The following is a 27,852-nucleotide window of genomic DNA, read 5'->3' on the forward strand; positions in this document are numbered from 1 at the left end:
TAAATGATTTTCAATATTTTGTATGGGCTTGAACTTTGTTGGAGGTTGCAGTAGTTAGAAGTTTTGACACTACAATCTAATTTGTAGGTAGTGACTTTCTTGTGTGTGGAAATTGGGGAGTTGATTGGGTTGATAGAGAGTTTTGGGAGTAAATAGTGCTTATATTTGTATTTATGATTATGCTTTACAAGAAAAGCATGTTTGCCATGTTTAAACATGGAATGTTAGCCTACTGAACGTGGAAAAACCAGCATCACTTTCGGCTTCCCTTTGGCTGTGTATAATTTAGAGTTGTGCTTCTACTGAATCTAATTTACCCTATTGTTTCAGTGAAAATGTGACATATGTCATGAAGGCCCTTGGATTGGAGGATACAGTAAAAAATTATGAACGCCGTACTTCAACAGGATGGTTTGTTTACTTTTACTCTTTACACTTGCTTATTGAGTCTGTCTCAATATATGTTTCAGGTTGTTTATTCATGACCTTAGACATTTATATCCATTGTTTCGAGAAGTATATTTCAAGCATTAGACCTGCTAAAGCTGACAAAATAGGACCCCTCATTGATGAATTATTTGTTATTTGGCTTGGTTTCTTACATATAATTTTTTACAACTCAAATATTTTACCTGCTTGATGACACTTGTTATTGGTTTTTAGATCATTTGTAAGTTTGGTTTTGTACTTCCCACTTGTGCAATTGCTTTTTTGAGCAAGAACATACAATTTGGATATGTATAATATTTTTTTGTGGATTATGTTTTTGTGCATTTTTTTTTATTTTTCTGAAAAATCTTTTCCAGCAAGTAAGCTTCGCCACAAATAATTTTTCGTCGATTTAACTTATTGCAGCGAACTATAATCGCCGCAAATAATCTTTTTTTGGCTACAATTAACTACTGTAAATGTATAATAGTTACGATAATTAAAAATCGTAGGGAAAATATGGAGTCATTTTCAGCGATTTCTCAACCTCTTGTGACGATATGTATAACCGCAATTGACTTTTCTCAATGATTTAATGGTAAACGAAAAAGTCATTTCTATCATTTTTGGGACAGTTTTGATAGACAAAAATCGCCAGAAATAATAGTTTTTTGCGACGATTTTGGTCTATCGCTGAAATTGATTAGAAAATGCACTTTAATTTTGTCAAACATGTAGTGAATTAGAAATCACCGAAAATGATCAAGTGTAGCGATTATTAGGGGTATTTGTGAAGATTTTGAGCGTTGAAAAATACCTGATTTCTTGTAGTGCTTTTAAATTTGGGGGTTAAGAGTATTTCATATTATTTATAAATAATAATGAAATAATTTATAAAATATAATAATAAAAAAATTATAAATAATTTGTAAATAATAATAAATTGTTTTGAGAATATCTTAGAACAATTTTGATTTTAATTGACTGCCATTGGATGAAGCAAAGTTTGAAAGTTTGTATTCAAAACCCACCTCAACTTATTTCATCTCATCATTACAATTTTTTTAAATTTTCACACAAAATATAATAAACAATTCAACTTTTTTAAATCCCAAAACAATTTTATCAAATTTCTATATAAAATATAAAATATAATAAATAATTCAACTTCTATTCTAATATTTATAAATCATCTCAATTTAACTTTAAATTCAAACCATTAAGACTAATCATTATTATTGCATGAAACTGTGTGAAAGCTCCAGGCCAGGCGTTTCCGTCAAAATACCTCTCTCTCTCTCTCTCTCTCCCCCCGAAATTAAGTCAAATATTTAATAATTTAATTGTTAGATTAATTTGTTTAGCTTGTACGGACTCTTTGTATTTTTCCATAAATATTATGTATTTTTACTCCATCAAATTACGTTATACTTTACTCAAACTTGTTACACCTTGATGCACATGATCACAAGGGAAAATAATTCTTATGCAAATCACGTCAAAACCCATGATTGCCAGGGAAGTTCATTAATATAATGCAATATATATGTATAATTATTCAACGAATGCATGAGCTACTGAACGTTCCTTTTCTTTCTCGCTCTTCCTATTATTTTTTGGCATCACGCTGATCAAATTGGAGAACACCAACTTTATTTTGAAAGAAAAACTACCATTGTTTATTTTACATATATACAATATCATGTTAGAATTAAATCCCTTCACATGATACGCAAACTTTTGCATCCATTTCCAGATTTCCTATTTGCAGAAATTATGAAAACTTTTTCAGTCACAATCATGTCTCTTTTTTTTCCGAGTTAGTTTACAAATTACATATGATCGATTGCACGGAAAAAGGAAATCTTGCCGGTGTTCAGCGAGGAGAAAGACTGGAAACAGTAAGCCCATTTACAGAAGGATTTGTAACGAGAAAGGGATCAATCTGCTGAACGATTCTACCCATAGCAAGTGCAGGCTGTTTTGGTTTAGGAAGAGGTAATATTGATTCGTCTCCCAATAGAACTACGACAGATGACATTGTGGGTCTATCCGCTGGATCCTCTTGGACACACAAAAGCCCGATATGCATGTATTTTTTAACTTCTTGTGTAGTCAGGCAGGACTCTATCAACACAGGCTCCACAAACTTCATTTCTTTCCCTTCATTCCAAAGCCTCCATGCCTGTCATCCATATACATACAGTCAAATTTGTTTAATCATTTTGTTATGAACTGATCAGTACGTTAATTTTCATATCCTCCCCGATATGAGAACTTGCCTGTTGAGTAAGACTGGACATACGTAGGTGCAAAAGGGTCCACCATGGGTACCCAAGACTGAAGGCTCGAGATATGGAAAATTGTTAGTATTCTTTGTATTTATGAATTGTTCAGCAATAGATTGTAATGGAAGAAGTTGGCATGGGGTATTGCGTTGCTGTGGAAGAATCATGAAGTAATTTATCGAGGCTTAGCTACTCAAAATTCCATATATATTGATGCACTTATTAAGGATGATGATGCTAGTACAGAAGAATGGTATATCACAGGGGTTTAAGGGCATCCGAACACTAACTGTAAAGTTGAGACATATAGTTTAATAAGATCTTTATGTAGAGTAGGAGAGAATGCTTTGGCTGGTTGTTGGTGACTTCAACATATTATTAGACCAGAATGAGAAGGGGGAAGGGAGGGATAGACTAGAACAGTAGATGCCTGAGTTTAGAGCAGTGATAAATGACTCTGCATTAAGGGATCTGGGGTTCAGGGGTCTTAAGTATACACGGTACAACATCAGAGAAGGAAACTGTTGCATAAGTGAGAGATTGGATATGTTTTTGGCAAATTTCCATTGGTGCTGAGATTCTCTAGAGCAACTGTCACTCATGGAGTTGTTGCATACTTAGATCATTTAACTATATGGTTGGAGGCTTTAAACACACACACAAAAAAAAAAAAAAAAAAGGGAACAAAACTATTTAGATTTGAATCCATGTGGATAGGAGAAGAAGGATGTGCAAAAATTATTGAAGAGTTTTGGAGAAATGGCTCTACCAGAAGTAATATGAAGGAAGTGATAGAAATGATCTCAGGGCGTAGTTAGAAATTAGTCTGCTGGAATCGAAACAAGTTTGGAAATATTCAGAACCAATTGCAAAAGGAAAGTTTGAAACTTAAAAATGTGCATGAGAAAGATCCAAATTGTGTTGATATTGTTGGGAATGTATATGCACGAAAGGAAGTCTAAATATGGCTAGAGAGAGAGGAAATAATGTGGAGACAGAGGTCTAAGGCCCTATGGTTGTTGGAGGGGGATCAGAATTTGAAGTTTTTTCACATAAAAGCCTCACACAAGAGAAGAGAGAATACCATACAGAAGTTACAAGATGAATGTGGAGAATGGCAAGAAGGTGAGAACAAAGATAAACTAGTATTTGATTACTTCCGATCTCTATTTAAAGCCTCTGATCGGAGAGGCTCTATGGAATTCTTGGAAGAGCTGTTAGGGATAGTTACTACTATTATGAAAAAGGAATTAGCAAAGACATACCCTGAGGATAAGGTACGAATTGCTCTACAACAAATGCATCCCATAAAAGCCGCTGAACCTGATGGAATGAGCCCAATTTTTTCCAAAGGTACTGGCACCTCATTGGCAAATCAAAGCTTGAATATTGGTGAGTTTCCAACGCTTCTTAATCATACTTTTATTACTCTAATACCAAAGAAGAAATCTCATGTGAAAGTAGCTGACTTTTGACAAATAAGTCTTTGCAATGTGACTTATAAACTCATATCTAAAATCATTGCTAATAGACTGAAACAAGTGCTTCCTTGTATTATATCGGACTCACAAAGTGTTTTTGTGTCTGGGAGACTTATCATTGATAATATACTTGTTGCTTATGAATTTATTCATTATTTGAGACAAAAAATAGTTGGAAGAAAGGTTATATGTCACTGAAATTAGATATGAGTAAAGTTTATGATAGAGTAGAGTGAGATTTCTTAGAAGTTCTTATGCACAAACTAGGTTTTGACGTCAAACTGATCAAGTTGGTTATGCAGTGTGTAAGAATAGTTTCTTTCTCTATTTTGGTTAATGGTGAACCATAAGGTCCTATAACTCTGTATTCCACGGCCAGAGTGTTACAAACTCCCAGTAGAGGATTGAGGCAGGGGATCCCCTATCCCCTAACCTCTTCCTATTATCTACTGAGGGGGCTAATAAGCCTTCTGAAAAGAGCTAAAAATAATCATACTATCTCTGGCATCAAGATCTATAGAGGGCCCATCAAATTAATCATCTGCTTTTTGTAAATGATAGTGTCTATTTTTGCAAAGCTGATACTGATACAAATAGAAAAGTCTAGTTACTGTTAAAACAATATGAGATGATATCTGGGCAGAAAATAAATAAAGAGAAAATATCTATGGTATTCAGTAGCTAGGAATGTGTCAGCTAGGGGACAAGAGGAGATTATGTCACTGTGGGGTGTTAATAATATACAAAAATATGAGAAGTATTTGGGCTTACCCCCAGTGGAGGGTAGGTCCAAATCTCGAGCCTTCATAGAGATTAAGCTGAGCGTTTGGCAGAAATTGTAGAGTTGGAAGGAGTAGTTGTTATCTCGAGGAGGTAAAGAAACACTTATAAAAGCTGTGGCTCTGTCTATTTCTACATATGCTATGAGTTGCTTTAAATTACTTAGCAGCCTATGTTATGAATTGGAAAGCATAATGGCAAGATTTTGGTAGGGCCAACAAAAGCAAGAGAGAAGGATACATTGAATTAGTTGGGATATAATATATGAATCTAAATTCAAAGGGGGTTTGAGCTTGAAAGATTTGAGAGTTTTTAATGTGGCACTCTTTGCAAAACATGGGTGGAGAATTTTGCATGAGGAAGGTACTATACTGCATAAAATCTATAAAGCAAAGTATTTTTCAAAAGTGAGCTTCTTTGACTTGACTTTCGGCCATAATCCTTCGTATGTATGGAGATGAATTTGGGAAGCTAAGAATATGAAAATCCAAGGATGTAGATGGAGAATACATAGTGGAAAATTTGTGAAAATTTGGGGGGACTGTTGGATTCTAGGTCATCAACCTTTAAGGCAGGAATACACTAATGTGGAGGCTAAGTCTTGTGAGGATACTATAGACTGCCTTATAGACAACAATACTAAGTTGTGGAATGTTGAAAAGATTAATAAAACTCTATTCAATTAAGATGTTGCTACAGATATTATGAAGATCATCATATGCCCCGATTAACAGGAGGATAACTGGATATGGACTTAAGAAAGAAGTGGTAGCTTCAGTGTTAAAAGTGCTTATACATTATTCAGAGACAAGCTGAAAAGTAACCCAAGAAAGAGTTCACATGTTAGTAGACAACAAGCTCTTTAGAAAACTTTGTGGAAATTGAAAATTTCTACCAAAGTCAAGGTTTTTGCTTGGAAAGATTGTAAAGAGGGACTACCTACTCAATACAATCTCAAGAGAAAACAGGTTGAAGTTGAGGAAAAATGTTGCTTCTACTAGGATAGAATGGAAGAACTCCACATGCACTATTTTATTGCCACACTATCCGAAAATCTTGGAACAAATATTTCCCTTCTTTGTAAGGAATTGACAATCTTTTGAATATTATGGATATAGCTATGATTGTGAAGGAGAAGGGTAATTTAGAAGATTTAGCTTTGTTTTTCTTGATAGCTTGGGGGATTTGGTTTCGAATAAATAAAATGGTGTATGACAAAATTTGTATTGATCCTAGACAGGTGATCGAGCATATTTTATCTATGCAAAAAACTCTTAAGGAGTTGATGGCTATTCCAAGCACGCTGTCAAAGACTATTTGCTGCTGGAAACCACTCCCTTAGGGGTACCTAAAGCTAAATGTAGATAGGGCAATGTTCTTCGATTATAAAGTAGGTGTTCAGGTCATTCTCAAAAATGAGAAAGGAGACACGGTGATGGCGGGAAGCAAAGTAGAAATAGAGGTTGCTGATCTAGAATCTTTTGAACTGCTAGCAATTTTTAGAGGTCTACAATTATGTGTTAATATGAGTATCTCAGATATAATCCTTGAAAGTGATTGTCTATTGATGGTGAAAGAACTACAAGCTGCAAAAGACTCATTCTCAATGCTAGGAAATCTATTAAAAAAAACGAAGCGACTAATACAACTCATTAGAGAATGCAAAGTTCTAGATGTACCAATAGATTAGGAAATGAGGCTGCGCATAGATAAGCACGATATGCTTGGAATGAAGAAAATATTGAAATGCGGTGGCAGGAACATTAGTTGTCTCTCAAGCTATATGGTTTGATAAAAACATGAGCTTGTAATACTTGTGATTAATGATATTTTGTTTTCCTATAAAATATATATATATATATATATATATATATATATATATTTCTAAGCCATATTATGTCCTGACAGATCTGGTATAATTTCAAACATGGAGGTATATATCACACAATTTGTTACAAGACTCGTTACATATGTATAAAAACTAAAACACGTACATCAGTATATTTTTTATTTTAATATGTCTAGTTTGTTGATAATCATATATATTTGCGAATAAGTTTTTTTTTTTTTTAAAACAAATATTATTTTGCTATAAAAGAATAAATAATGGAAAGAAACTTACGTAGGCAAGGAGTGTCTGGGCATGCTCGGTCAAGTAGAAGCCGCTATTTTTCTTGCCACTAATAATCTCAAGCAAGATGACGCCAAAGCTGAAAACATCAGATTTTACAGAAAATAGTCCCTCCATTGCATACTCGGGAGCCATGTATCCGCTGTTTTGAGCATATAGCAATACAACGTAACTTTCTTCTCAATCGAACTCTAAAAATTAAGGAAAATAAAAGAAAAAGTAGACTCACTATGTTCCGACGACTCTCCTAGTGTTAGCAGTGTTCTGGTTCTCACCGAAGATCCTTGCCATGCCAAAATCTGATATTTTGGCGACCATTTCATGGTCCAGTAATACATTACTTGGCTTTAGATCCCTGTGAATTATTTTAAGTCGGGAGTCCTCGTGAAGATAAAGAAGTCCTTTCGCAATACCAACAATAATGTTATTGTATGTCTTCCAGTCAAGCTGACTGCGTTTCTTCGGATCTGGAATTCAGTAGTAGTAGATCAGCAAAGTCAATGCATGGAAACATGTTTATTTTAGAGATAAAGGAACATGCCGATCGAGTACTATAACACCTATAGAAATCTAAGCCGCAGAAAATACTAATAAAGTACGTAGTTCTTTAAGCAATACATACGAGAAAACTTAATATATATATATATATATATATATATATATATATATATATATATAAAATACTAACAAAGTCATCTCATTAAATGCTAATAAAGTATAGGTACCCTACATACTTTTTTACAAGGATCATTGTACCGATGGTTTACCGATAGATTGACCGATTGTTGTATTTTATTTTATTTTTAAAAATTAAGAAATATTTTTCTTAATATTTAAAAAAAACCAATTCAATACATTTCTTAATATTTAAGAAAATAAAAATAAAAATAAAAATGCCCTATTGGTGCAAATGCTTGGTAGACCATCAGTCTACCTAGCATTTCTCTTTCTACAACGAGACTACACGAGAGTCCTATATTTAAAGTTTATAATTAAGTACTCATTTCCTATGATCAGCTGGGGTGTACAAAATTCAGCAAAATTGCGATTTTATTTATTTATTTAGGATACTATTATATATATATATGATTAATATATGCATATAATCTATCTATATATATATGTCCAGCCAGTTTCAGAAAAGCAAAGCTCACAATCAATATTAGAAGCCCATCCAACGTCATAAATATACTGTAACATTTAATTTAATTATGTCCATGAGCGGAAAGGTTGAAGTTACAAACCAAATATAAAGAAATCAAGGCTTCTGTTGGGCATGAATTCGTACACAAGCAGCTTTTCCTCACCCTCAATGGCACATCCCAAGAGCTTCACAAGGTTTCTATGTTGAAGTCGTGCAATGAGTATGACCTCATTTTTAAATTCCTCTAAGCCTTGCCATGACTTCCTTGATAGTCTTTTAACCGCTACTCCCTTCCCATCTTCTAGCACTCCCTGATCATCGAGTAGAATATTCTAACATCAGGCATAAATTCAGGCCGATTAACTATGAAGCAATATTCAAGCCATCATGACATGGATCGATTACCTTGTAGACAGTGCCAAAGCCACCTTGCCCGAGCTTGTTTGACTCAGAAAAGTCATCCGTGGCTGCCATTATTATTGACAGACTCATGGAATGTAGGTCTTCCGAACTTACCAATTCCCCCTCTTGTGTAATGGCAACGCCGGTGGGGCTTGCCAGCTCATGTAACAGTTCTGCTTTCTGGCTTTTATCATCATCTGCAAATATTTAATAAACATGAAAGTAATTAACCTTGTTGGTAATTTTTGCTATAAACTTAATATTTAAGGTGCATAATTAGGCATCTAGTTAGATACATGCATTCACCTCTTTGCCTTCTCTTCTTCCGCAAATGATAATTAACCGCACATGATGCAATAAGAACAGCTAAAACTGAGAGTGCTATACATGACGTAACCACCACAACCATCCAAATCTTCCATCTACCCCCTGGTTTTGGACAAAAAGCACTGCCTTAAATCTTCATTTAGTTTATGGAAATACTTTAACACAAAAGAATTATGCAAAAGTAAATTTAAAAATTAGCGTGATTTGATGTAATATGTCAGATTGTAAATTTATTTTTAATGTAAAGTAAATCTAACGGATCACATAAAACTACGTCAAAATTTTATTTTGTGTAAAGCATATTGCAAATAGTACTCATCAACTAGTAATTTTTGTTCAATCTGAATTAACAAAACGACAAGAAGGTAAGTACATATTTTTTTTCTTTTTTTATATCGTTTTTAATTATTTGACAGCATTACAATTCATCGAAAATTAATTGATGATCTAGTCACATCCTTACCTTGAGAAGCTGGGAGGGACAAGTGAAAACTTGAGGCGTTGTAGAATCGGTACAGCTCAAACCTCATATTACAATTCCTACTAACAATAATTCCACCTTGGCGATAAAAGCAGCATTCCTGAAGCTCTCCAAAGGCAGACTGCAAACAGTTATAACAGGACTTTTCTGGGATGTCCCAAGTACATTGTACAAGACCATAGATTCTTTTCTTCCCTGAGAATTTAATTTCACCAGTTGCGAACATGCGTGTAGAGGGATCAAACGCAGTCTCGTTCGAGATGTTATTCATTAAGCAAGTTAAAACTTGCTCTAAATGAACTGGATTTGATATATTCTTCTGCATTTGATTCTGCTCTGGATACTTCCCAGTATAAACCATCAAGGAAAAGAAATTCTGGAAGGAGTAGCGAACTTGACAGAGTTCAAACCATATCATAGCATCTTCACTTCTGCACTGCTTTAAGATTTCCTTGGTTGCAGTCTGTATACAATTCTGACAAACTGTGGAGTTGACATCCCCTCTACAAAGCGCCTGTCCATAGACTCTGTCTGAGTCCTCTCCAGTGGAGGTGTTGTAGAAACCTTTCAACGAAGTATTGGAAGGCAGAGACCCGAGGAGGAGCTTGAGATTGTTTTCAAATGGGCTGTTGAGTGTGTAGTTTTTGATCGAGATCTCTGTGTTACAAAACGTATAGAGAGGATTCCCACTGGCCGGCGTGGCCGCAAGCATAGGGCGCATCAAAAGTGGTACTATAATCAACAAAAGCATAGCCACCAATGCATCTTTCTTATCCATCTTCCAAATATGGTTGAACATGATCATAGGATATTGATTACTTTGGCCAAAAGGTAGTGGAGATGGATCAAGGTAATTAACTTGAAATCTGATCAAGCACAACTGGTACGTGTCGGTCAGAATGATCTCTTCACGACATTTCATCCAGCTTTGACAACATGATTTACCCACAAACCTGTATGAGGTTATACATTTCATAGAAACCTCCGCCCAAAAAGATTTAGGTCCGACTCTTTCTGATGGAACCGTCGAACATTTCTCTGAAACTTCCCCGCTGGACGTTGATACTGACTCGACATATTTAGGACTGACTTCTCCGAATGGGGACGATCGATGGGTACAAATTTTCCCGTTCAAAAAAGTAGAATATTTTTTGTTCTAAGCTTAAAATACTTGTAATTTACTGCTATTGTTTAAAGCATCCACGTATCAATTGACATCATTAATTTGATTCCATTCTTCAAGATAATAACCGATAGTTGATTCGTGCTTTCTAAGAACGAGCTAAACAAGTGGCTCATTTGTTTGAGAGTTTCAAATCACGTGATGGAGGTTACTTGTTTGACAATTCTACTTGAAGATACATTTACTTCGTCAAAAGATTCGAAGAAAACGATGGAATGGCATGGCAAAGACTGGCATGCACCTTGTGAAGAAACTGGATCACATATATATATATATATATATATATATATGTATGTATATTTTTTTTTTCTAGAACCAGCCCAACGAAGCATGAAGGAAGGAACGACATGAGTACGTACTAAGCCAAGAGGTATTATTTCTAAATTATCATTATCGAATATTAGGACTTTCTTATTGGTCATCATTCTGGGTCAAATCCAATCGATTCAACTAATTCAAAGTCATTAATTAGTACAACCTAACCACTAGTACCTTTCTGACATATTTTTCGTAGATCATACGTATCAAAACAATGCTATTCAATGAACCATGATTAGTTGACTTCTTTCTTGTTTTACATGATGACCCTGATCTTCTTCTTTATATTTGTCAATTTTTTTTTTTTATTGATTTTCTTACTGATCATTTGCGCTCCCTGGATATGATTTTGGAAAACGATATATGGATCCGATAAAAGCTACTGATTCTTATTTTATTTTATATTTTATATGTTTTTTAATTAATTATTAAAAAATTATTTTTTAATCAGTTCTTGTGAATTTTTTTAATATTAAAAAAGATTTTAAAAAATTATTAAATAAATAATAAATAAAAAAATGTATTTTATACTTTTCATAGAAATTCTTAGATCACTCTGGCCCTAGTATGACCCTGATTTTTAGACACAGTCAGATTTTATCGTAAATTCTGACAGATCAGATTTTATTTTCTTCTTAACCTCTGCCATTTTCCCATTCTCATTTCTTCTCTTCTCAAGCACTCCGCGTCTCGCTCTTCTCAAGAATTGCACAGGGTGGGGGTGGAAACTGGAAAGCTACCGGAGGGGTAGTGCAAAATTAACTGATGGAGCGGACTTTTCTTCAGACCGGTTTTGTCACGTCAGTAGGTGTGCGGTTCCGGAGACCGGACTAGAATACAATTTAATTTCCCTTTTATATTTTCTATTTCTATCATTTGACATTTCTCAAAAACGGAAAGAGAATAATCAAGAATCCGTTTGAATTCAACTCATTTCATTATTATTTATAAATTTTAATTTATAAATTTTATTATTATTTATAAATCATCTTAATTCATTTTTAAATTCAAATTAAGACTGCATATTTTTTTCCTGTATACGTGGTTTCTGATTGGAGTTGCTTATTTACTGAATTAAATGGACAGTTAAAAATAGATATTTAGAGAATCTTCTTATGCAACTCGAGGTGAATATAAAATCATAAGTTTTTAAGAATAGGGAATGGCAAATGAAACATCTGCCACATTTACATTGATGAGTCAATTACAAGAAGAATCCCTAATTATATACATGTCAAATAATATTATACATTTTAAGTGGTTTTTTTTTTTTTTTTAATATGAGACCACAATGTTTAATTTATGAAAATTTTTACAGATACAAAAAAAATTATACAAAAATAAACTTAAAATTGATATAGTTTTATAACATCCGTTAGATCTATTTTATAATAAAACTATCTTTATAATATAATACATCACATTAAATCACGTAAAACATATAATCCTTTTGTTACTTATAAATATTTCTCTTAATTTATTGTTGTGCACTACACATGCACAAGACAAGGCATTAATGAAGTTCCAAATTCACTTGTAGCGTTTCATCGATCAACGTGGTCCAATATTGGAAATCGACAAGCCGCCATTGACGGAGAGATATCTTGGTCCGCTTGTTTCGTAGTGATCAGTGAATCTGCCCACAGAAAAGGCAGGTCGTTGAGGTTGGCAAAGAGTTGTAGTGTCACTTTTCAACATTACAACGACAGTAGACATGGTTGGCCTTTCATTTGCATCTTCTTGAACACACAATAATCCAATATGCAAATATCTTAGAAACTCGTCCGGGCTGCACGACTCCTTCAACAAAGGATCCATTAACTCCAAAACATGATTTCCTTCATTCCATAGTGTCCATGCCTGCACCATTAATAATTTAATTAATGCATAAGTTTAGACAAATTTTGAAGTCGATATAATTTTTAGCTTCCAAAGTATAATCTAATTAATTATCCTAGCTTGTCTAGCGAAAAGAAAAATAGTACTTACAAATGCAACGAGACTAGGAGCACGTTTTGTTCTATGGAAGCCAGCATTTCTTCTCCCAGTTAAAATCTCAATTAAGAGTACTCCAAAACTAAACACGTCAGACTTAATGGAATACATTCCTTCCATAGCATATTCCGGAGCCATGTACCCACTGCCAAATTGTATAAAAAAAATGCCAGTCTCATGTTTATAAGAAACATATATATATATATATATATAAAGGAAATCAATAATTCAAATTCTCTCATTTTTATATCTAAATCCGACCCATTGGATTAGGGATTACTTGTATTGTATTCTTTTACATCCTTTACACTTTTTTTTTTTTTTTTTTTGTCAACATTTGAAATAAACTTCTTTGCATGCAGCTCCATGGATATAAGCACATTACCAAATTACATAAATCTTGTTTCGCATAGATTGATTCTATTTTTATCTTCTTTTCCTATTGTTCCTAAAAGTGCATACTTCCTAGAATACATATATCATGTGTTGGTAGATATTTTACATGGAACAGCACTAAATTATGCTATGGTTATTCTGATTAATTTTGATCATTGTTTTGGTTATAGAAGAAAAGTTAACAAAGAGTATTTAGATTTTTTTTTTTTAAGTTAAAAATGAAAAATATTTTTACATGGCATGCGTGCTATGTAATAAGTCATCAAATTTATAAATCCAAGAAATGCAATTAATGGAGAAATTATAAGAAAAAGGTGTACTCACTATGTCCCGACAATTTTAGCCGTATTAGCTTCACCTTCGGTCCCTGCAAAGATTCTTGCCATTCCAAAGTCTGAGATCTTGGGGTTCATGTCATAGTCCAATAACACATTGCTTGCTTTTAGGTCCCTATGAATGATTCTGAGTCGAGAATCCTCGTGAAGATAAAGAACTCCTCGAGCAATTCCACCTATTATATTAACTCGTTTATTCCAATCAATTTGTGCGCGTCTACTTCGATCTAACCATCAAAACCCCAAAGAAAATCAACTAATCAACTTATTTAAAAAATAAAAATAAAAAACTCATTTATCATTATTCTGTAAAAAAAAAAAAAAAAAAAAAAAAAAGAGTTTTTTCAAGCTTGTCCTCTTGAGGGAGAAAAAAAAAAAGAAAAAGAAAAAAAAAAAAGACAAGCCGGGGAGGAAATTAACGAACCAAAAAGAGAGACATCCAGGCTGCTGTTGGGCATGAATTCATAGACAAGCAGCTTTTCCTCTCCGTCTATGCAGAAACCAAGAAGCTTGACGAGGTTTTTGTGTTGAAGCCTCATTATTAGTAGAACCTCATTTGTAAATTCCTCTGAACCCTGCTCTGAACAGCAGGAGAGCCTCTTTACCGCTACTTCCTTTCCATCACCTAGGATACCCTGCAAAATACATATATAATTTGCTTTTATCGATCAATAAACATAAAAAGGTCAAAGGATACTTTGGGGTGTTCCAGAGAATCAAGAAACCTCGATCGTCTTCATTTGTACTAATAGTACTCTCGTCATTTTGTCAAAAACTATATCATGTTACCTTGTAAACAGGACCAAAACCACCTTGCCCAAGCTTATTTGAATCAGAGAAGTTGTCGGTAGCTGCTTGTATTGATGCCAAATCAATACGGGGAAAATCTGCATCGATACTAGTACTATTTGCTTGTCGACTGATACCACCTTTTCTCACCCCTGAACAGAAAAAACAAGGGAGGATCACTGGTGAAAAAAGGAAGTACAAAATTCAAAACTGTAAAGCAAACCCAATGATATTCGTCTTTACGTTTTATAGCCTTTTTGTTCACAAGGCAATATATGAAGGCAGCAAAAAGTACTAGCGCCAAGCAGGCTGTTACCACTATGAGGGTAATGATGATCCTCATTTTCTTTCCGCCGCCTGCATTCAAAGGCAATCATCTGTTAGACAGCCAAAGTGATTCTTTTTTTTAATGATTTAGTTTGTTTTCTTCGCACAGTTTCAAATTCATGAGGCTTATACTGTTCTATTTTTCTTTTGCAATAATAAAAGTTCTAGAATTCCATTAAAAGAGACGCAATCATTGGTGTTAGGCGTTGTTAATTAGTGTGATAAAACTAATCTGTGATAGAAGAGGGTGTTGTGGACAAATATATATATATATATATATATATATATATATGTATGTATAGATACTTACTTGCCCCTTGATCATTAGTTGAACGTGGAGATTTAGATGTGTCTCCATAAAAGCTGTATAATTCATACCTCAAGTAGCAACTACGACTAAGAAGTCTTGCTCCAATAGAGAAATAGCAGCAATTTAATACATCTGTTATGGCCGTCTGAAGGCATGAATTACAGCCATCACCGGACAAGTCTCTTGTGCACTGCACAAGAGCAAATATTGTTTTATCCTCAAAGGCTACTTCTCCGGTAGCATACAGTATAGCTGAAAGATTGATAGCTGCTGCAGCCTCCGTTGTAAGGTTATTCAAAATCTCCTTAACAACAGATTTGAACTGTTCTGGTAATTGGGAAATATTCTTCACGTTATCTAAGCCGATGTTTCCTGTAACATTCACTTGGCCAAAGAAATTTTGGTTGGAATAGCGCAGCTGGCATTCATCCTCCCATACAACTGCTTCCCTCGTGTTTGGGCAAACCGTCAAAATGTCTTGTGCAGCGGTTGCTATGCAGTTCCGGCAGGTTTCATTTGTGATATAATTGAGGCACATGTGGGCACCATAAACTTGATCTGTGCCATTTCCTGTAGAGGTTTCGTAGAATTTGGAAGCTGAAGCATTTGAGGTTAGAAAATGGAGGACATCGTTTAGATTCTTTTGAAATTGACCACCATCTGTATAGTTACTTGTGTTGGGACAAAACGAATAAGGAGGGTCGGCATAGGCCAGATCCCATGGGAGGAGGGCGAGAAAAGCAGAAAACGTAAGCAATCGAATGAGTTTTGGGCTGATGTGGGGATGATTCATACTTTCCTAAGTACTTCAACTCTGATATATAGTGGCCAAATCTCTCTATATAGTGGCTGAAGGTGCTTTTGCTTCTGTTATACCTTAGCGGCCATAATAAAAGAACTCCATTCTCGAGCAAGAATACAAAAATACAATAAATAATTTAAATTTTAAAATAATATAATATTAAAAAATAATATTCTAATAAAATTTTATTTAATTTTTAATTTTTTTCTCATCTCAACCCAATATCCAAACTTCTCAAATCAACGGGTAATTGCTTCGAAGATTCTTGGGCTAAAGTCAAACCACTTTGTGAAAATTGAAAATAATATGTATTGGCCCTGAAAGTAGAAATGCATTACTGACTTTTTGTGCAAATGGGCAGAATGGTGAGGCTACAATTAATTATAGAGAAAATCTAAACGTAATCCGGTTTTAAAATTTTACACCGCACGTGGCAAACTCGGTCTGAGCACCACGTCACGGTTTTAAAATTTGTTGAAAATCTCGACGTTGCCTTTAAGCTCCATCGTGCCAAAGCCGTTAATATTCTTTACGTTGGTTCGTCATCCTCGTCATGAACAAAACATGAAAGGCCAGCAGAACAGAGTCGATAGCACAACAAAGAGAGATCCAGAGAAAGAGAAAAAATTGGAAAAAGAGGAGGACGAAATGACTGCAATTTCCCTGACGAGAAGGTCGTGAGCTCGTCGGCAAAAGCGTCTTGTGGTTCCCTCATTCTCTCTCTTAGTGAAGCCTGTCTTGTCTTCTGTAACTTCCTGGATGCGATCGATGTCGCATCATCCTTAAACATTAATTACAGAATATTAGAGACGGTCGAGTCAATGTTTTCCTGCAGTTTTCAGTCATGGTTTTTTTGCATAACGGGTTTAAGATAACCTAACGGCATTGGTAATGACCTAATCATAAGCCTAAAATTTAGTTACAATCTTAATTTTTAATTATAGTATTAATTTTTAATTAAATAAATCTATATTAAATTAGTTATCTTAAAGTTAAAATAATAAAATAATATTATATATTTTTATTTTATAAATATAATTTATATATTTCCTAAATCTTCATATTTTATAGAAATAATATGTCTACTCTATCAATATTCGTAATCAATAGAATAAATAATGTGCATGTCATGTATGTTTTACTATTTAAGACTGTAACTATCATTTCTTAATACTATTTAGATCTCTTGGATTAGTTAAAGTTAAATGATATTTTTAATAAATATAAGATAAATTTAATTATTTGTTATTTTATTCATATAGGTTTTCACATTGGAATAACTATGTTTTTATTAAATAATAATAAAATAATATAAAATGAATTTGATTTTCATTTACATTTGGAATAATATAAGATGAATTTTTTCATTTGGAGTAGCTAATTTTTTCATTCACATCAAATTTTTTGTATTGGATTATCTATTTATTTATTATATAGTAATGAGTAATTAAATAATTAACAAATATTTAACTTTTTTAATTATTAATTTATTTTATTTTATCATATTAGTAAAACTTACGGTAATATTACATCTCTACATTGGGGAAGTAGCAATTGTGAGAAAGAAAGACAGAAAAAAATGATAAAATATGGATTTGATGTATCTACAGTTACCTTCAAGTTTGGAAATAGTTTTGGAAGTTACTGTAGTTAAATTTCAATCTAGCTAATCCATTGTGATGCTATTTTGGGGTTTAATAGTTAAATATGTGATGGATTTAGATTTTAACCTATCTATTGAGGATACTCTTGTTTAAATTATTGTTAGATTATTTTAATTATTTTAATTTAATAATTAAGAAACTGACTATTAATAAAATTATATATATATTTATTTAAAAAAAATGATAAAAAAATATCTACAAATTTGTGTCAGCGGTACACCCAGCAGTAAAAGTTGGGCAACCTAGCACCACTCATAAACTAAAGATGGATAGGCTGGAGTTGTTAGGAAAGGTTGAATAGTGAGTTGGGATGAGATTAAAGTTAAAAATTGAATAAAATATTGTTAGAAATTATTTTTTAATATTATTTTTATTTTAAAATTTAAAAAAATTGAATTATTTATTGTATTTTATTTTAAAATTTAAAAAATTTATAATAATTAAATAAGAAGAATTGATATGCTTTCTGAATTCAAACAATGTTGTTTTGAGGAACATGTTTGGGAAATTCCTGTTTTGAAATATTAATTAAGGGTCCCATGCATATATAGGTAATTCTTTTTTCCATTCAGGTGGCCAGCCAGTACACTTTTATTCATTAAAGAGAACTGGATCAAATACTCTTTAAATGTATAAATCATGTTTACATGAAGATATCCAGTCAGTTTTTTCTGTATAACTCTAAATACTTTGTTTGACCTGTAAATTATAAATAATTTACGTGTATTGGAGTTCTTTAATTATTTTGTTGTTATTTTATGAATGTAAATTTAGATGAATCAATAAATGATCAAGACGTACTTGAAAATGCGATTATCAATAGTGAAGTAGTCAAAATGGCCGGGCTTAAATTTCAAAATAATCTAATTGCAAATCGACTTGTTGACACAACAAACATACTGCTGATCATAGGCTCAAAAAATACAGTGGGCTGTTGTTACTGGGCCCGTATCCCTTGTTCTTTTGTTGGAAGGTGTCTCAGTTCATCAATGGGCTATATATGTTTGAACGAACATCCAAGCTTTAAAGGGGAACGGGCCTCCAGAAAACTCATTAAATAAATAGCAGCAGAATTGAACCCTGTAATGTGGATTTCCATTCATTGTACAATTACAGCTCGTTGTAATTTCTTCCTCCATGTGGAGTAGAAAGAATAAGATGTCCCACTTCCTATGATATAAAAATTATGACAGATTTTCAGCTTGCAAATGTGTTAATAGCAGGGAATGTTAGAAGAAGCGTTGCCAGTATTCATCTTGGCGAAGGAATGGAAACAGTAAGATCATTTACAGAAGGATTTGCTATGGGAAAACGATCAATCTGAATGACTCTACCCACAGAAAGTGCAGGTTGCTTTGGTTTAGGAAGAGGTATTGATTCCTTCCCCAACAGAACTACCACCATTGATATGGTGGGTCTATCCGCTGGATCCTCCTGCACACACAAAAGCCCGATATGCATGCATTTCAATATTTGTGTAATCATGCAGGACTCCATCAACAAAGGATCCATGAATTTCATTTCTTTCCCTTCATTCCAAAGTTTCCAGGCCTGTCAATACAGACATAAACTCGATTTATGTGCATGAATTCTATCCCCAGTCAATCCTAACAAAAATGATAATGATGAAAGCATCCATTTTTAACTAAAAAAAAAAAACATACGTATACAAGGAGTGGTTGGGCCTGCCCTGTCAGGTGGAAGCCACTATTTTTCCTCCCGCTAATAATCTCAAGCAAGATCACGCCGAAGCTGTAAACATCAGATTTTACAGAAAACAGCCCCTCCATTGCATACTCAGGAGCCATGTATCCGCTGTTTTCAAGCATAGCATTACCGTGTTTTCTTCTCAATTGAATACTAAAAATAATTAGGGAAATATATTGCAGAAGAAAGAAAAGAAGTAGACTCACTATGTTCCGACGACTCTCCTAGTGTTAGCAGTGTTCTGATCTACACCAAAGATCCTCGCCATGCCAAAATCTGATATTTTAACAACCATTTCATGGTCCAATAATACGTTATTGGGCTTTAGATCCCTGTGAATGATTTTAAGCCTAGAGTCCTCGTGAAGATAAAGAAGTCCTCTAGCAATACCAACAATAATATCGTAGCATGTCTTCCATTCAAGCTGACTGCGTTTTTTCGAATCTGAAAACATTTTTGAAGATCATTCGTTCATATTTCTTAGAGCAATTCGGAATATAACCAAGCTAATGGGCAGAAGGTTGAAGGAACAAACCGAATATAAATAAATCAAGGCTTCTATTGGGCATGAATTCGTAAACAACCAGCTTTTCATGGCCCTCTATTGCACATCCCAAGAGCTTCACCAGGTTTCTGTGCTGAAGTTTTGCAATAACTTTGATCTCATTTTTAAATTCCTCCAAGCCTTGCCATGACTTCCTCGACAACCTTTTAACTGCTATTGTCTTACCATCTGGAAGTACACCCTGAGAAAATACCCAGAATCAGGCATAAATTCGGTACGGTGAAACAACCCTGGAGCCGCTTTAAACAGAGAAGTTGATGTTACCTTGTATACAGTGCCAAATCCACCAATTCCCAGTTTATTTGAATCTGAAAAGTTATCTGTAGCTGCCATTAGTGTCGATAGATTCATGAAGGGCAGCTCTTCAGAACTAATCAATTCACCCTCTTCTGTAATGTCGACTCCCATGGGCCCAGACAACTCATGTATTAGTGCGTTCTGGCTTCTTTCATCATCTGCAAATAAACATTAAATTAATCTCCTTCTCGAATCGAATTGAACTCACTTTGCGATGGTTAGTCATTTAGTTCTATTCACCTATTTCGGTTCTCTTCTTCCGCCCATGATAGGAGGTCCAAAAGCCAACGATTACTGCTAATACTGAGAGCGGGATACACGAAACGATCGCAACCATCCAAATCTTCCATTTAGCCTCTGTATTTTGACAAAAAGAACTGCCTTCAAAATTGGATTTACCACGATTACTCTTTTGGGTTATAGAATTTTGACAGCTTTTAGATAAATATTTTTCTGAGTGAAGTTCACAGTGAGACCAGGTTATATGGTTTAATTACATATACAAACTTTAGCTTGAATTTATATGATTTGATTTGATATTACGTTGATTTGATTTTCATAATTATCAAAACACATTTTTATTTGATATTCTCAATTGTAATTGATCAATACAAAGCATAGATCTTAACTTATGGAGAAATTACATTGAAATGAGATAAAATAAATATCTTAATTATTATAAAATTCAAATCAAGAATTTTATTTGATATTTTCTCCGACACCCCGTACGAACTATAGTTATAAAAGCAAGCGGTGTATAAATACATAGTTAGGCCTAGCCCTATCATACAAAATGAGAATAAAAAACAAGAAGAAGAAAAGACCATCATCATTATGGACAGAAAAATTAATCAAAGATCTTATGGGCTTACCGTTAGAAGTTGGGTAGGTTAACATCAAACCTGAGCCGTTGTAGAAACGGTACAGCTGAAACCTCGCATTACAATTCCTAGAAACGATAAAACCACCTTCAAGAGAAGAGCAGCATGCCTGAAGATCTTTTAAGGCGGAGTCCAAACATTTATGACAGTCTTCTTGTGCCATGTCCATAGTACATTGTACAAGACCATAGATTGTTTTCTTCCTCGTGAATTGAATTTCACCAGTGGCGAACATGCGTTTAGAGGGATCAAACGCAGTCTCTTTTGAGATGCTATTCAACAAGTACGTTAAAACTTGATCAAAATGATCAGGATTTGATACCTTCTTGATCATCTCCAGTTGTTTCTGATCTGGATACTTTCCGGTATAAACCATCAAGGAAGAGAAATTTTGGAAGGAGTAGCGAACTTGACAGAGGTCAAACCATATAATCGCAGCTTTCCTTTTGCACTGCTTCAAGATTTCCTGGCTTGCATTCTCTATACAAATCCGACAAACTGTGGAGTTGACATCCCCTCTACAGAGCGCTTGTCCATAGACTCTGTCTCGGCCCTCTCCAACGGAGGTGTTATTGAAACCGTTCGTCCAAGTACTGCAAGACCAAGACTCAAGAAGAAGCTTGAGGTTGTTTTCAAATGGGCTGTTAAGTGGGTAGTTTTTGAAGTTTTCCTCACAAAAGGTTTTGAGAAGGGAATCTCCACCAGCAAGGATATTAGGACGCAAAAAAAATGATACAATCAAGAAAGCCAGAAATGAGTGTACATATTCTTTCTCCATCTTCCGAATATGATGGCAGCACACAGGATAGGGTGAATAGTTTAGCAAAAAAAGGCAGTGGAGATCAAAGCACATATCAGGGTATCGGAATACTTCATGTCAGCATGCGCGACATTTCTTCCATTGACAACATGATATTATAGCCTCATGAGACTTTGTAGAAGGTTAAACTGTTGAACATTACACAGAAACTTCCGCCCTTGAATTAGTTATTGAGGACACAAATTTTAGGACTGACTTTTCCCGATGGTGATGGGTACAGATCGAAGACGATAAGTTTTTTGACCGTTCCGATCGAGTGAAGATATATAACATCCTGCACATTCCGTGAAAATTCTTGCCAATTGAAGTATGATATCGATGTTGATGGAACAGCATCAATTATTATTACAGTTTTTCTTTTTAAATTTGTTTGAGAATAAAAACCAAAGATGCTCCGACCTCCAAAATTTCTCCATTGTGATCCCCACATATCGTAGAGATTGCTGAGAAAGAATCTCTGACTTTAACGTCAAAAGAGAAACTTATTTGATTTTGAGACACTGGCTTCCATACTTCCATTTGGTTTTGTTTGTTTTCCTAACCATGCATGTTAGATATTTTAACATGAACATTAATAACTGGATCTTTAATTTTCTATGATCTACAATAATAAACAACAGCAGTAAAAGACGTACATTTTTCCATCTGTTTGATGAAGAAATTAACCTGACTATGAGAGAAGGATCACCCTAATAACTTGGCCTCACTAGGGTCTCCCGATGGCTAGAGGCACTCTAATGTTATAGATGAGAACCCTTTAACCCCTTAGTGCTATTTATAGACTTCTGGCCATCAAGAAATCTAAGTCTTTGTGTTTGACTATGATTAGAGATCTATAGTTAATCTTATTTCTTAGGAGTTTCCTTATCCCATTATAACTCATCTATTAATTGATAAGTTTTGAACTATTCCAAACTCTATCAAGATGGGTGAGTGGAACACAGAGTTTAAATAGAACTCTTACAATGCATTCTTGTAGGCTTGATAAATCTGGTTTAGTTGGTCTTTTGCTGTCTTAAGAGAGAGGTTCGTGTGATTATGGGCTGTCATTTCTTTGTCTTCAAATAAAGTCCACGATGATGACTGCAAATAGCTGGAAATGATGTTTTTACGAGTCATTTATTCCAAATCCTTTTCTAGATTTAGAATCATTTGTATCTTGTCTGATATAGATTGTATTGGCAGATTTGTGAGATTTAATGGCCAACAGCTTTGTTGCCATAAAATCTAATTAATGGGGCACTCTATGAAGAGATGGAGTGAGGTTTCTTCTGCTTCATTACACAATGGACACTCTTATGATCTGAGTTGAGGAATGATAGCGCTCAATCTTTTTGTGGTAGGGAGAATGTTTCGGAGCAATTTCCAAAGCAACAACTTATGGCGGTCATGGATTTTTAGACGCTAGAGAGACTTAAAAATAGACAGTGGGATGTTTTGCTAAGTCATGCTTTGATTACTAACCACTATATGATAAGTTGTTTTGACTGTAAAATTGTCGTTGTTATTTGGGGACCATATCAGTTTGTCTTGCTTCAAAGTGTTAATCGAGAGGGGCATTTTTTGATTTTTTGTGATGCTTTCTTGATAAAAAAAAATATCTACATTTTTATGATATCCCAAGATCATGGGTTTTCAATGATCATATATGAGACTTTCAACAAAGGGTGAACTTGATTGATAGATTGGATCGGTTTTGGCATGAAATTTTCCATTGTGAGAATCTATGGTTCTTATCAAGCATTAACTGAAAGTCCATTGTTGATTTGGAAGCATCTTCCTTTCAAGAGAAGGTCTCTTTTATTAAGACTTCCTTTCCATAGCCATGAATCTTAAGATTTTGAAATTGCGCTCCAAAAATCTGAGATTTTAAGATATTTTGCACAAAGTATATAATGCCATAAACCATTGTTATCTTTACTCATTTCCAACCCTGTCTTAGCTAATAGTGCTAGGTTCATATTTTCCATTAACCTAAGACCAAGTCCTTCGGATGTTTTTGGTTGACATATGGATTTTCATGACTTTAGAGTCAGATTAGTTTTGTCTTTTGGAAACCCCAACAAAAAATTTTTGAAGCTGGAGTCAAAAGTCTTGCATACTGACTTTGGTAGTTGAAAAAAAGACATGTAATAAGATGGAATGATACTGTCTACCATTCTGATTAGCATAGTTATTCATGCTTGCAATAATAATTTCAATTTCCATCCTTCCAATTTTTTCTCAACTCTATTAAGCAATTCTTTGTAGTTCTCTTTTTTTGTTCTGTTGAAAGAAGTAGGGAGGTCAAGATATTTCATTCTTGAAGTAGAGGCTTTATAAGGTAGTAACTGAGAGATTATGGTTTTGGTTGTTGAGTTGGTGTTTCTCCTGATGAAAATGGAAGGACTTGTTCAGGTTGATTCTTTGCCCCAACCACTGTTGATACTTCTCCAAACTTTCAGAGATTACTTAACTTGCTTTTGCAAAGACAATGGTATCATTTGCAAAGAGAATATGTGATATTGATAGGCTATTTCTGCTGAGTCTAATACCTTCAAGAATTTCTTGGGTTTCGACTTTTATTAAAATTCTTTATAATGCCTTTTTGATCAGTATGAAGAGGAAATGTGAGATTGGATCCCCTTGTCTTAGCCCCCTTTGCGCCTTAAAGAACCCTCTTGGTGAGCCATTTATTAGGATGGAGAAAGTTACCATTGTGATGCATTCTTTGATCAGATTAATCCATTTTTGGTTGTACCCCAAAACTTTCATCACGGTAAAAGGAAATCCCACTCAACAAAATCAAAAGCTTTTACCATATCAAGCTTTATGGCCATTAAATCTTTTTTCCTTGTTTTTCTCTTGAGATGGTGGAACAATTCATGAGTTATTATCGTGTTCTCTTTTATGTTACGGCCTGGAACAAAAGTTGTTTGAAGATGGGAGATAATACTGGCTAGTGTGGATTTGAATCGGTTTGCCAATATTTTGGTGATGATTTTATAGATAACATTTGTGAGACTGATTGGACAATAGTGGTTCGGGGCACTTGGGTTCTTTTTTTTTGGGATGAGGACTATGTTTGTGTGATTCATTTGTCTCAAGAGTTTTCCACTTCTGAAAAAGTTCTGCACCACTTCAATTACCTCCTTTTTTATGATACTCCGGTAGTGTCAGTAGAAAAGTGTCGTGATTCCATCTGTGCCTAGTGCTTTATGATTTGGGATTTGTTTCAAAATACCAAAAATTTCTTCCTCGCTTGGGAAAGCACTATGTAATTCATTGTCTTGATCTGAGACCTGCTTCTAGAATACATTTTCTAGTTGCTCCAGAATTTTTGGTTTTGAGGTAGTATAAATGGACCGAAAGTAATTGATAAAAGAAGACTCAATAATAGTTGGATCCATTGTCCAATTAACTGGTCCCAATTTGATAGAGCCTTTCGCATTGTTTCTTTTTCGGATTGTTGTTGATACTTGAAAAGATTTGGTGTTGAGGTCCGAGGATGTAAGTCAAGCAATTCTTGATTTTTGATGCCATTTCTACATTTGTTTTTTAAGGTTGAATTGAAGAAGCTTCTCTCTTTCTTAATTGTAAAGAGTTGCAGGATTGCTCTAAACTTCAAGTAATTAGCATTCTATATTTTGAATATTAGCCTAAATTCTCCCAAAGTGAGTTTTGTTCCATAGTTTGAGGGCGTCCTATGTGGCTTTTATTTTTTTGCATAATAAGTAAGCTGAATTGCCCCTGTATTGTTTGCTTCAAGCTTCTTTGATTATGATTTGACTGAGTGGTTCATAGATCCAGAACTCTTCGAACTTGAATGACGAGACTCTTTCTTTGTTGAGTTGATGTTGTGTATAGCAGAGGTGGATGGTGGTCTGAGGCTGAAGAACTAGATGATGCAAAGCTGCATCCAGAAAAAGTAGTCGCCATGTCTATTATTCGACCATGTGAATGTTGGACATGTGTATCCAATGTCAATAAGTTCATGTTTTTCCATTATAGATTTAAGTCCTCCCGTTGAAGTTGAAAGAATCGGACGCCCTCTATATTTCTCTAATTGATTAAGAAGATCATTAAAATCTCCCATACAAATCCAGGCAATTGCAAACCAAATCCACAATGATCAACTTATACTTTTATCAAACTACAAAAGATTCAGTTTAAAAACTTAAAATTTTGCCAATGATCATACAAAAATATACAAATTTTGTATAAACACTAATTGTGTGTTCCCTTACACCTCATTTACTACTATTTTACTACCTAACTATTTTTTTTTCTTTTGCTCTTTGAATCTAGATTAAAAATTTCAGAACATGACCTTGTTGTATAATCTAAAAGAAAATAAATTCAGTCAACTAATGTAATCATGTAAATTAATTAACAATAAACTCAATTTTATAAAAATTGACTTTCTTTTGCTCTAACTTATTTTTAATAAAATTGAATTTATTTTTAATTAATTTACATGATTACGTTAGTTGATTGAATTTATTTTCTTCTAGATTATGCAAGAAGATCATATTCTGAGATTTTTAATCCAAATTTAAAGGGCAAAATGAAAAAAATAGCTAGATAGTAAAGTAGGTGTAAAGTAGGTGTACATGTATCATTACCCTTACGTCAAAACCCATTGATGGAGATATGGGCCGCTAAGGCACACAATTTATATTACAATACTGCTAGGTACAAGCGGCGTGCGCAAACATGGGGTAACCGGCTAACCTACGTGGAAGAGAAAAAAAAAGTAAAAGAAAAAAAAAAAAAAAAGCAAAAATGCAAACAGAAGAAGCAAAGAAAGAAAAAAGTGGGAAGCAAAGCAAAACGCTGAGTTTTTCTTCTTCTTCAGGCGAGTAGCAAACCAGAGTACAACCAATATTCTTGGAATGTTGAAGCATTTCTCCACCAAGAAAAAAAAAACCCCATCTTTTAGATTTTATCATTAACATATTTCTCCCAAACCTATTTCTTAGATTTTTTTCAAACACATTTCCTAAATTTTTTCCAAATCCATTTCCTAGATTTTTTCCAAACTCATTTCTAACGGATTTTTGTTATTTCTTGTTGATCTTTCCAGATAAACCTCCTTTTGTAAAATGGTTGTTGTAATATAGAGTAACTGAGTGTGCAAGAGTGTTGATGACATTCTTGATTGACACATTCATTTTAAAGGTTTTATTAGTGCACCTTTCTGCGGTATTAACATTGGTAATCTTATTTAAGTTTTCTTTTTCTCTAGTGAGAAAAAATAGATTCTTGTAGATATATGAACTTTGGAGCATCTCTTGAGAGTAATGTAATACCAAGCACCATGGAGGTTTGCATGGTAATTGTGGCAAAGGTCTGAATAATTAGATATGACTTAATTAAGCCTAAAAATCTTGCTTGTAGTTGCACTGATGCAAGATAGGTTTTAGGCAAAGATAATTTCTCACAAAATTTTTCTTTTCTCTCCCATAGTTGATTCGAGAATATGAAAGATATTGAATAAGCAAGAAATAGGGATATATCGCTAGTTAGTAGCTCAAACGTCACATATTGCATTTGTTGCACAAAGTGATGTTTTTATTAGCGCTTTTAATGCGATATTAGCGAAGACTAGACCTTATTTGATTTAAGACTCATTAAAAATTGTAGTGTTAGTGAGAGTTTATAGAGGTTTAGAAGTTGGATGGTCACTTATTGACTCAATAATATTATTTCTCGTGTAGACAGATAATATGCTAAAATGTGTCGTGAATGCATATGATGATGGGTGTGATGTTTGATAAATTGAAGGTTTTCTCGTTAATGAGATCCCTCTCCTTTATTTAGTAAGGTCAATGAGAAAATGCAAAAATAGCATTTTCTATGATAAACTTTCTATCCATGCACACTAAGGATTTGAAATAAATAAAAAAAATTGTCGCGATTCCATTTTTTTTATTTATTTAAAAGGAAAAATATTTTAGATAAAATATTTTCTAAACCGCAGTTGTATGATTCATATGATGAGATCAATTATCTCGCAGT

At 34.0% G+C, this 27,852-nt stretch overlaps 2 protein-coding genes across 3 annotated transcripts; both read right to left on the reverse strand.

Annotated features, from left to right (window-relative positions):
- Positions 1-2,065: 2,065 nt before the first annotated feature.
- On the reverse strand, positions 2,066-16,009 carry LOC121265630. Its single transcript, XM_041169321.1, has 15 exons — positions 15,117-16,009; positions 14,723-14,836; positions 14,480-14,631; positions 14,115-14,325; positions 13,680-13,917; positions 12,954-13,104; positions 12,521-12,824; positions 12,173-12,183; positions 9,446-10,619; positions 8,962-9,084; positions 8,659-8,852; positions 8,354-8,564; positions 7,339-7,576; positions 7,101-7,251; positions 2,066-2,614 (listed from the first exon to the last, which is right to left on the reverse strand). Exons 1-15 carry the CDS (start codon positions 15,907-15,909, stop codon positions 2,306-2,308), a joined length of 4,374 nt encoding a protein of 1,457 aa, XP_041025255.1. The 5' UTR covers positions 15,910-16,009; the 3' UTR covers positions 2,066-2,305.
- A 2,646-nt stretch (positions 16,010-18,655) lies between these two features.
- Positions 18,656-21,968, reverse strand: LOC121264367 (cysteine-rich receptor-like protein kinase 15). Of its 2 annotated transcripts, XM_041167509.1 has the most exons (7): positions 21,024-21,966; positions 20,392-20,508; positions 20,119-20,309; positions 19,825-20,035; positions 19,496-19,733; positions 19,247-19,397; positions 18,656-19,133 (listed from the first exon to the last, which is right to left on the reverse strand). In XM_041167509.1, the coding sequence occupies exons 1-7, from the start codon at positions 21,883-21,885 to the stop codon at positions 18,834-18,836; spliced, it is 2,070 nt and encodes a 689-aa protein (XP_041023443.1). In that variant the 5' UTR covers positions 21,886-21,966; the 3' UTR covers positions 18,656-18,833. The 2 variants fall into 2 exon arrangements, with proteins under 2 accessions (XP_041023443.1, XP_041023444.1); XM_041167510.1 differs by lacking the exon at positions 20,392-20,508 and having other exon boundaries at positions 21,024-21,968.
- Between the last annotated feature and the right edge of the window lie 5,884 nt (positions 21,969-27,852).

Source organism: Juglans microcarpa x Juglans regia, chromosome 5D, assembly GCF_004785595.1.
Source record: "Juglans microcarpa x Juglans regia isolate MS1-56 chromosome 5D, Jm3101_v1.0, whole genome shotgun sequence".
NCBI lineage: Eukaryota > Viridiplantae > Streptophyta > Magnoliopsida > Fagales > Juglandaceae > Juglans > Juglans microcarpa x Juglans regia.

Bases quoted from the DNA above. Each gene is read 5' to 3' on its own strand.
- LOC121265630 (XM_041169321.1), bottom strand. From the start codon at position 15,909: ATGAATCATCCCCACATCAGCCCAAAACTCATTCGATTGCTTACGTTT. The intron at 12,825-12,953 runs GTAAGTACTATT...TTAATGGTGCAG, and splicing joins CTCCTAGTCTCGTTGCATTT to GCATGGACACTATGGAATGA. The intron at 8,565-8,658 runs GTAATCGATCCA...CTCGATGATCAG, and splicing joins GCTTTGGCACTGTCTACAAG to GGAGTGCTAGAAGATGGGAA.
- LOC121264367 (XM_041167509.1), bottom strand. From the start codon at position 21,885: ATGTGCTTTGATCTCCACTGCCTTTTTTTGCTAAACTATTCACCCTAT. The intron at 20,310-20,391 runs GTGAATAGAACT...GTTTATTTGCAG, and splicing joins GAAGAAGAGAACCGAAATAG to ATGATGAAAGAAGCCAGAAC. The intron at 20,036-20,118 runs GTAACATCAACT...GTATTTTCTCAG, and splicing joins GATTTGGCACTGTATACAAG to GGTGTACTTCCAGATGGTAA.